General features: G+C 40.1%; 1 protein-coding gene across 5 annotated transcripts in view; it reads right to left on the bottom strand.

The window, feature by feature from the left end:
* Positions 1 to 1,326: 1,326 nt before the first annotated feature.
* Positions 1,327 to 10,272, bottom strand: part of LOC125248545 (NACHT, LRR and PYD domains-containing protein 12-like) — a 34,610-nt gene continuing 25,664 nt past the window's right edge. For 2 of the 5 annotated variants that reach the window (XM_048160489.1, XM_048160490.1), the window contains 7 exons: positions 10,229 to 10,272; positions 8,917 to 9,090; positions 8,572 to 8,745; positions 7,284 to 7,457; positions 6,046 to 6,219; positions 5,458 to 5,631; positions 1,327 to 5,276 (listed from right to left, as the gene is read on the bottom strand). The exon at positions 10,229 to 10,272 is cut by the window's right edge and continues 130 nt beyond it. In XM_048160489.1, coding sequence (XP_048016446.1) covers positions 5,105 to 5,276; positions 5,458 to 5,631; positions 6,046 to 6,219; positions 7,284 to 7,457; positions 8,572 to 8,745; positions 8,917 to 9,090; positions 10,229 to 10,272 — 1,086 coding nt within the window. In that variant the 3' untranslated portion in view covers positions 1,327 to 5,104. The remainder of the gene's footprint in view (positions 5,277 to 5,457; positions 5,632 to 6,045; positions 6,220 to 7,283; positions 7,458 to 8,571; positions 8,746 to 8,916; positions 9,091 to 10,228) is intronic. The other 3 variants (XM_048160491.1, XM_048160492.1, XM_048160493.1) reach the window with 3 other exon arrangements.

The following is a 10,272-nucleotide window of genomic DNA, read 5'->3' as shown; positions in this document are numbered from 1 at the left end:
AATAAAACATCATTTCACGAGTACACATATCCATATAATTAAATGGAGTAAGGTTTGCGTATTTGGCGTGCTGTCCGGGGAGAGGGCTCCGAGCTCGGAATTTTGGCCCGAACCCAGAGTACTCCCCCCAAAAAGCAAAAGAGCAAAAAGGACAGCCGCCAGACTAGAAACCCCCAAAAGACGCCGAGAATTGGCGGACTGGCGTTTCAAGAAGCCTGGTCGCTTGACCAGGAGAGCCCATGTTGCCACTGACAGGAGTGCATCACTGTACCAGGCGGATGGGCCCTACTAGCCGACAAACGATGGGTAGCTGAAATTTGGAACGACCGATCGGGAGGGCTCGTGAGGGCTCCAGGAGACCAATGCTCGTTGTATCAGATGCGTAAAGCCCTATCGGCCGATAAATGAGGAGCAGTACGAGTTAAACCGTCTGTCTGACGGGCCCTACCGACCAATTGACGGGGAGCGCGTGATTTGGAGCGGCCGATCGGGAGGGCTCTGGTTACGTCTGACAGGAGACCAATGCTCAGTGTCAAACGGGTGAGCCCTACCAACCGAAAGATGAAAGATTTTTTTTTTTTTTTTTGCTATAGAATTGGGCTCCTATGGGAGTGGAGGGGACATCGTTGCAGCTGCAGTGGAAAGATCAGCCAGACAAACTGAGCTCCTGCGAGAGCATGGAGATAACGTTGCTGCGCCGAAGGCAAGGTTTGCCAGGGAAGGAGCTCCTGCGGGAGCGGCAATGTAAGAACAGAGTGGGCTCCTGCGGAATCAGGTGAGAAGACGCTGCTGCACCGAGACCATTTTAGTGGATTGATGGTGTTAATTGAGGTGGATATGGTGAGCTTGTAGGATTTAGCGAGAGAACGAGCTGAAGCTGAAGAATTTGGCTGGTAAGGGTTTGCGGAGCTTCTTTAACATGGAAGCGATTGGATTAGATAGGATATAGATCTTTAAAACCTCTGATGGCCAGCGACTAGAGTGTTTGACTCTGATGCTCAGAGAGGCCTTTTGGGGCAGCTGTGGTTCCTTGCCGCTGTTGCTTCTGGCTTGCTTAGTTGTGGACACTTGATATTCAACAATGTTTTGATCTGCCTTCATTGTCTTCACTGCACACCATTGTATGCAAACTGAACTGTCCTGGATGATGACATCACTTTTCATCCAGAGCTGTTGTATAGATAAATTAACTATGAATAAGTAGTTTTATGATGGAATGAATCAATACTGGACTTACTTAAGCTGCACAATGGCACCATTTTCTTCTAGAGCTGCTGTGCAGCCAAAATTATATTGCTTTCACTGTAAAGCTGCCCCGACACAGCCTGCATGTAAAAAGCTCTACAAAACTGACTTGATTTGGTTGCTGTCCTGTGCGTAACAAATATTTGGAAAAGTGAATAGGTTGGGTCAGGGTCCACCTTTGGAGCCAGCGGCCTGAATTTCAGATCAAATCTGTGCACTGATCTTGCTGGCGACCTTCATAAAGCAAACAAAACAAGATGACTGTAACAACAATTTAATAAAATGACTTTAATGCAAAATCTTTAAATTGAGACTGCCATTGCTTGTCTACTGTGCCCAGTGTGGTAAATGTTGTGTAGTGCCTTATTGTTCCCCAATCTTGCAATAAGATAAAGTTGCACCTTTTTAAGATAAAGTTTCACTTCTGGAACAGGTGTAATTATTTATAAAAACATCTTTGCTAAGACGATTCAGACAAATGCAATTCCATTCATCAATATAGCAGCTTTGCACTCGTTATTTTTATTTATTTACTTTTTTTATATATATATATATATAAATAAACATTGTATTAAGTTTTAGTACTGCTCTCCAGTCCAGGTTGGAAATTTCATGCCAGAAAAAATGCTGCTGATAGTTTATGACGCGAGCAAGAGCATTGTTTTTGTTTAGTTTCTAAATGAATCTGTTTTGAATGAGTCAGACGAGTAGCTGACTCACTAAGCGATTCATTATTATTATTATTATTTTTATTTAGTTATTATTATTATTTTTTTATTATAATTGAAGTGCAAATGCATAAATTCCATGTAACTTGAGGCAGCTTCTGCTGAACGTACACTGCTGAATGCGTTTACAATGATTCATTGATTGGTAACAAAGCCTGTTCTCATTATTAATGAAGCATTAAGAGAAAAATCTGGTCTGTTTTATACATTTATGAAAATTCGGTCCATTTTGTATACTGCATTACCGCGATACATCAGCTATAGTATTATCTAATGGTGTAGATAATTGTTAATAGCATTTAACACTTAAAACAGTTGCAGCTGATTGGAAAATGTTTTCCCATGCATGCTTGAACTGACTACGGTGCATTTACCTCTGACCAGTAGACATCACCAGCGTGTGACGATTCGAGGGAAACCGAATCATTTCTCAAAGCGGTTCAATTGATTCAAAAGCTTTGTTTCTCCCATCACTAGGAGGAACCCTCAACAGTTATTTTCATCAGTTATCTGAGTCTTAACATTAATTATTTTATACAGATACAGTCGTGGAATTTATTTGAATCCATTAGTGAGAATGAATGAGTGTATGAAATTGTCTTACCAGTCTGTGCAGCGTCTCTTTAACGGAAGCTGGGTTTTGAGTTACTTCAAAACAGAAACAAATCGGTTAGAGCTGAAAATTATATAGCGTTATATTTTATGTTTATCTCAGGACAGCGTTGACGTTAAGTTCTTATTAATTCTGCAACTGTGCATGCGATCTGACTGCACATGATGTCCGAGCTGTTTGTACAGCGCCTTAGATTAGAAATGGCAAATCTATGAAAACGGTTCAAATTTCAAAACATATTTCTTCCGATCAAAATTGAGTATCCAGATAGCATGAACTGTTCTTGTGATTTAGTGACCAAAGCGAAGCAAGTTCAACCAGGGAAAACGAAAAGGATTTGAGCTGTGTTTTTTACAGTTTTGAGCCAGCAGGGTGGAGAGAAAGCTGGCCGACAATGAATCAGCGGCGCGGCTTGTTGAGAGCCTGTTGCAGCGGCCTGACTGTGGAGGAAGGCCCACTCCTTTGCGGGAATTGGGCAGCATTGCCCGAGACACGAGCTTGGTGTTTGAGGGGCTTTATTATCCATTTCTTTATGGCCGGAAAGATTGAGTTGGAGATGAGAAAGACGGGGAAAAAGATCGCGGATATGTTGCCCGTGGTAGGCCTCGGCATGCTGGGCCAGTTTGTTTGGGCCAAGACCGCCAAGACCCGCGAGACAACGCCGAGGGATCGGCGGTGGTGCGGTGTGGAGGATAATCACTTTTTAGGCCAGAAAATTGAGGTAAGATTCCTTGAGGACGAAGAATTTTTCATCGGACAGACGGCGAGAGCTCGATTTTAGACGGAATGTAGGGCGAGGCCTAATGCTGATAAACTCTCAGATGAACAGAAGTCAGTCTGCTGAATTTATACCTTTGACATTGGTTGAGTTGATTAACTGAATGCTCTCCACCTGTGCTAATTAGGTTAATTATCTGAACTTGCTCCTCCCGAATTTTGTTAATAAAACATCATAAGGCAGGAATGAAACTGAACACAGCAAAGTGTCACTTCAGACAGCCAGAAATGCCATTCTGGGCCACACGGTGTCTGGGAAAGGAATGCGGCCTGATGCTTCGCATGTCTCTGCAGTGGCAGACGCTCCGCCCATGGCTGACGAGGTTAGTCTTCATTCATTTCTGGGGCTTACGTCATGGTATTCTAAGTTCATATCAAAATATGCTACCATGGTGGAGCCAATGCACATGCTTTTACGAGGCTTTTCCATGCATGTGGTCACCTGAGGCTCTGGAGAGCTTTGAGAGCTTTGAGACTGTAAAGAGACTTATTGTGAATAGTGCTGCCCTCACACTTTTCAATCCAGAACTGACCACAGACGCCTCAGACTATGGAATTGGATATGTTCTTACCCAGCTGCATGCAGACAACACAGAGAAAACAGTAGCATTTGCCTCACACACCCTTACAGCAGCAGAAAGGAAGTACTCCATGGTAGAAAAAGAAGCACTAGCATGTGTTTGGGCCATAGAGAGATGGAGGACCTACTTGTGGGGACGACACTTCATACTGCGGACAGATCACAGCCCACTGACCACTCTTTTGACATCTAACGGTCAAGGCAGAGCCGGTATGCGCATAGCCAGATGGTCAGCTAGGCTGATGGCATTCACGTACGACATTCAGTATAAGCCAGGGTGTGAGAATGTGACTGCAGACTGTTTATCTCGCTTACCACTGCCTAGTACTGAACCTAGTCTGGAACATGATGTTGAAGTTGTAGCACTCACTTCTACGCTCACTGCAATAACCAGCTCTGAGTTCAAAGCAACATGCGATTCTTGTCCTATTCAAGCCGAGCTATGCAGACTATTCACTTCAAAATGGCCAAAGTGTGCAAAAGCACTGGATCGTGCTTTACAGACATATTTTCAAGTACGTCATGAACTTTCACTCCAGGATAGTTGTGTGGTGCATGGGACCAGCCGCCTCCTAGTTCCAGAATGTCTCCAGCCCAAGTTCATTGCGCTTGCACACGACACACATCAGGGCATCGTGAGGACGAAAAGGAGGCTGAGAGAACTCTACTGGTGGCCTGGCATGGACGCACAAGTGGAAACAGCTGTCAAATCTTGTGTCACGTGTCAGTTACATGACAAATCGGCTGTCACACACATAACAGAAGGCCTTGGGAGAATCTAAGGAATCAAATAAGATGTTTCCAAGTAAAAAATATTTATGTGCATAAGTTAAGAACATTATTTGATTTTGAGGAAGATCAAGGTAGATGAAGATGTACTTGAGGTGCACATGCATGGTAAAAGAAGGTAGGAGGCTTTATGATGATCTGTCAATTTATTTATTCAATCAATTTTTAAAGTCTGTCTCAGTAATAAATGAATTGTTATGATTTTACTAAATAAATTTATTTTTAGAGCTCACTTTAGTAGCTCTCTGCAGAGAGGCAGCCCAGCGTCATTTGGAATAAGACTGATTCATTTTTACAACTGAGTTGTCTGACTTTATTTTACAGGTGAATTTCTACCACAGGTAAAACTTAAGAAAACCAGGAAATAATGCTTTAAAACAGCATTTTCAACTGACGTGAAGTGTGTATATCACAGAAAAGATTAACTCCACTGTCTCCTAGTTTATTCCCAGACAGATCCAGTTCTCTCAGGTGTGAGGGGTTTGATCTCAGAGCTGAAGCCAGAGCAGCACAACCTTCACCTGTGATGTCACAACTGTTCAACCTGTAGAGAACAATGACATCAGTAGATCAATGCCATGTAATGTAATGTAATGTAATGTAATAATGGTTACTAATGACATTTTCCAGTTTGATACTTTCATGTGTGATCGCATCCTTCAAATTCCAAAAATATGAAAAACAGTCTGTAAATGCTAATTCAGGTGTAAGAGTCATAATCTTACTTCAGTTTGTCCAGTTTACAGTGAGGATTCTTCAGTTCATCAGAGAGAAGCATCACTCCTCTGTCTCCTAGTTTATTCCCAGACAGATCCAGTTCTCTCAGGTGTGAGGGGTTTGATCTCAGAGCTGAAGCCAGAGCAGCACAACCTTCATCTGTAACACCACAACGGCTCAACCTGTAGTGAACAATGACCTCAGTAGATCAATGCCATGTAATGTAATGTTATAAAGTTTAATAATGAAATTTCCCAGTTTGATACTTTCATGTGTGATTGCATCATTCTAATTCTGAAAATGCGAACAACAGCCTATAAATGCTATTTCATGTGTAAAGGTCAATTCACACCGCACAGGCTAACACTAACAAAAAACATTTGTTGGGTTTTGTCTGATCAGTGTGTTGGCATCTGCTGGAGTTTGTTTTCACCTGACTGACCATGTTCAATCAGTGTTTGTTGGTGTCTGTTTGGGCAGTGTGAACATGACAGTTATTTTTCATAAAATTCTAAATCCAACTGCCAACTTGTTTTTTGGTGTTTGTTGCCGTTTGTCTGTGCGGTGTGAACTGGCCTTAAGAGTCATAATCTTACCTCAGTATTTCCAGTTTACAGTGAGGATTCGTCAGTCCATCAGAGAGCAGCATCACTCCTCTGTCTCCTAGTTTATTCCCAGACAGATCCAGTTCTCTCAGGTGTGAGGGGTTTGATCTCAGAGCTGAAGCCAGAGCAGCAAAACCTTCATCTGTGACACCACAATGGCTCAACCTGTAGAGAACAATGACATCAGTAGATCAATGCCATGTAATGTAATGTAATAATGGTTACTAATGAAATTTCCCAGTTTGATACTTTCATGTGTGATTACTATGGGTGTAACAATACACGTATTCATACTGAACCATCCGGTATGAGGCTTTTGGTTCAGTACACATTGCAAACTGAAAGATTTGTTGGACTAATCCTATTACATTTGGAAAATAAAAGAGCTTAAAGTGTGTGAAATATTATGTTCTCAGTGCCACTGCGCTCAACAAAGCAGCCCAAATGATTTAACAAGTAATGTGAATTGTCTAACTGTGCTGAATTGTGCTGGTAGAATCTGAGAAGTGATGTCACCACTCAGTATTGGTCACTTGTCTGTTCCTAGCTACCAGTTTCTCTGTACCTGGCTATGTCCTCTATTTTCAGAGTGATGTAAACCAATTAATGATAAATTTAGAAGAAATATCTAATATCTACGTTACCAAGACAACGACTGACGCTTTTGCATAACTGTACTGATCCGGGCCAGCTGGTACAGTTCTTGTTTGGCCGCTCTTGTTTGGACTGTAAATACAAAAGCGTCAGTCGTTGCCTTGGTAACGCAATGGTTTTTCGCCTCTTGTCTTCTATACTCTTTGATGTAATTGAGCCCCGTTACACTATTCCTTCACGAGTAAATCTTTTTTTTGTATTTGTTTATTACTACTACAATATTACATTTCATTTTTTTATATATATAACGGAGCTGTTTTTGTTTTATATGTTGCCAAGAAGACACCTCAGAAGATGGGTCAAGTATAGCTCCATCATTGTTCAAAGTAAAAAAAATAGATCACTTTATGATGTTAGTTTTAATAAATAAATAAATAAAATTCAAGGAAATTTCTCTGGCATTTCTTTCTTTTTGCTATATCGAAAATGTACCAATGTACCAAACACTGTGTCGTATCAAACTGTACCATGAATTTTCTGAACCGTTACACCCCTAGAAATTACAGCCTTCAAATTCTGAAAATCTGACCAACAGCCTACAAATGATATTTCATATGCAAAAGTTATAATCTTACTTCAGTTTGTCCAGTGTACAGTGAAGTTTCTTCAGTCCATCAGAGAGCAGCTTCACTCCACTGTCTCCTAGATAATTCCCAGACAGATCCAGTTCTCTCAGGTGTGAGGGGTTTGATATCAGAGCTGAAGCCAGAGCAGCAAAACCTTCACCTGTGACACCACAACTGTTCAACCTGTAGAGAACAATGACATCAGTAGATCAATGCCATGTAATGTAATGTAATAATGGTTACTAATGAAATTTCCCAGTTTGATACTTTAATGTGTGATTACTAGGGGTGTAACGATACATGTATTCATGTTGAACCGTACATTTGGAAAATAAAAGAGCTTAAAGTGTGTGAAATATTATGTTCTCAGTGCCACTGCACTCAACAAAGCAGCTCAAATGATCTAACAGGCAACATGAATTGTCAAACTGTGCTGAATTGTGCTGGCAGAATCCGTGAAGTGACGTCGCCACTCAGTATTGGTCACTTGTCTGTTCCTAGCTACCAGTTTCTCTGTAGCTGGCAAGGTGCTCTATTTGCAGAGCGATGTAAACAAATTAATGATAAATTTAGAAAAAAATATCTGATCATCCTCCATTACACGGCCATTATTTACATCTCATATCATCAGTAAACCATTGCGTTACCAAGACAACGACTGATGCTTTTGAGATCTCATTGCATAACTGTACCGATCCGGGCCAGCTGGAACGGTTACAGTCTCATTTTCCACTGTGGGGATGATAACGGCCGCTCTTTGGACTGTAATACAAAAGCATCAGTCGTTGCCTTGGTAACGCAATGGTTTTTTCGTCTCTTGGCTTCTATACTCTTTGATGTAATTGAGCCCCGTTACACTATTCCTTCACGAGTAAATCTTTTTTTTTTGTATTTGTTTATAACTACTACAATATTACATTTCATTTATATATATATATATATATATATATATATATATATATATAGGAGCTGTTTTTGTTTTATATGTTGCTAAGAAGACACCCCAGAAGATGGGTCAAGTATAGCTCCATCATTGTTCAAAGTAAAAAAAAAAAGATCACTTTATGATGTTAGTTTTAATAAATAAATAAATAAATATAATTCAAGGAAATTTCTCTGGCATTTCTTTCTTTTTGCTGTATCGAAAACGTACCAAACCATGACACCACTGTCATATATAGAACTGAACCGTGAATTTTGTGAACCGTTACACCCCTAGTGATTACAGCCTTCAAATTCTGAAAAAGTGAACAACAGCCTACAAATGCTATTTCATGTGTGAGAGTCATAATCTTACCTCAGTATTTCCAGTTTACACTGAGGTTTCTCCAGTCCAGCAGAGAAAAGCTTCACTCCTCTGTCTCCTAGATAATTCCTAGACAGCTCCAGTTCTCTCAGGTGTGAGGGGTTTGATCTCAGAGCTGAAGTCAGAGCAGCACAACCTTCATCTGTGACTCTACAATAACTCAACCTGTAGAGAACAATTACATCAGTAGATCAATGCCATGTAATGTAATGTAATAATGGTTACTAATGAAATTTCCCAGTTTGATACTTTCATGTGTGATTACATCCTTCAAATTCTGAAAATGTGAATAACAGCCTGTAAATGCTAATTCATATGCAAAAGTCATAATCTTACTTCAGTTTGTCCAGTGTACAGTGAAGTTTCTCCAGTCCATCAGAGAGCAGCTTCACTCCACTGTATCCTAGATTATTCCCAGACAGATCCAGTTCTCTCAGGTGTGAGGGGTTTGATCTCAGAGCTGAAACCAGAGCAGCACAACCTTCACCTGTGACACCACAACGGCTCAACCTGTAGAGAACAATGACATCAGTAGATCAATGCCATGTAATGTAATGTTATAATGGTTACTAATGAAATTTCCCAGTTTGATACTTTCATGTGTGATTACTAGGGTTGTAACGATACACGTATTCATGTTGAACCGTACATTTGGAAAATAAAAGAGCTTAAAGTGTGTGAAATATTATGTTCTCAGTGCCACTGCGCTCAACAAAGCAGCTCAAATGATCTAACAGGCAACATGAATTGTCAAACTGTGCTGAATTGTGCTGGTAGAATCCATGAAGTGACATCGCCACTCAGTATTGGTCACTTGTCTGTTCCTAGCTACCAGTTTCTCTGTAGCTGGCAAGGTGCTCTATTTGCAGAGCAATGTAAACAAATTAATGATAAATTTAGAAGAAATATCTGATCATCCTCCATTACGTGGCCGTTATTTATATCTCATATCATCAGTAAACCATTGCGTTACCAAGACAATGACTGATGCTTTTGAGATCTCATTGCATAACTGTACCGATCCGGGCCAGCTGGAATGGTTACAGTCTCATTTTCCACTGTGGGGATGATAACGGCCGCTCTTTGGATTGTAATACAAAAGCATCAGTCGTTGCCTTGGTAACGCAATGGTTTTTCGCCTCTTGACTTCTATACTCTTTGATGTAATTGAGCCCGTTACATTATTCCTTCACGAGTAAATCTTTTTTTTTTGTATTTGTTTATAACTACTACAATATTACATTTCATTTATATATATATATATATATATATATATATATATATATATATATATATATATATAAAGGAGCTGTTTTTGTTTTATATGTTGCTAAGAAGACACCCCAGAAGATGGGTCAAGTATAGCTCCATCATTGTTCAAAGTAAAAAAAAAAGGAAAAAAAAACGATCACTTTATGATGTTAGTTTTAATAAATAAATAAATAAATATAATTCAAGGAAATATCTCTGGCATTTCTTTCTTTTTGCTGTATCGAAAATGTACCAAACTATGACACCACAGTGTCGTATCAAACCGAACCATGAATTTTCTGAACTGTTACACCCCTAGAGATTACAGCCTTCAAATTCTGAAAATCTGAACAACTGCCTACAAATGTTATTTAATGTGTGAGAGTCATAATCTTTCCTCAGTATTTCCAGTTTACACTGAGGATTCTTCAGTTCATTAGA

This window comes from Megalobrama amblycephala, linkage group LG16 (assembly GCF_018812025.1).
Source record: "Megalobrama amblycephala isolate DHTTF-2021 linkage group LG16, ASM1881202v1, whole genome shotgun sequence".
NCBI classification, from domain to species: domain Eukaryota; kingdom Metazoa; phylum Chordata; class Actinopteri; order Cypriniformes; family Xenocyprididae; genus Megalobrama; species Megalobrama amblycephala.
The sequence above is the reverse complement of the archived record's forward strand: the minus strand, read 5'-3'. Positions and strand labels throughout refer to the sequence as shown.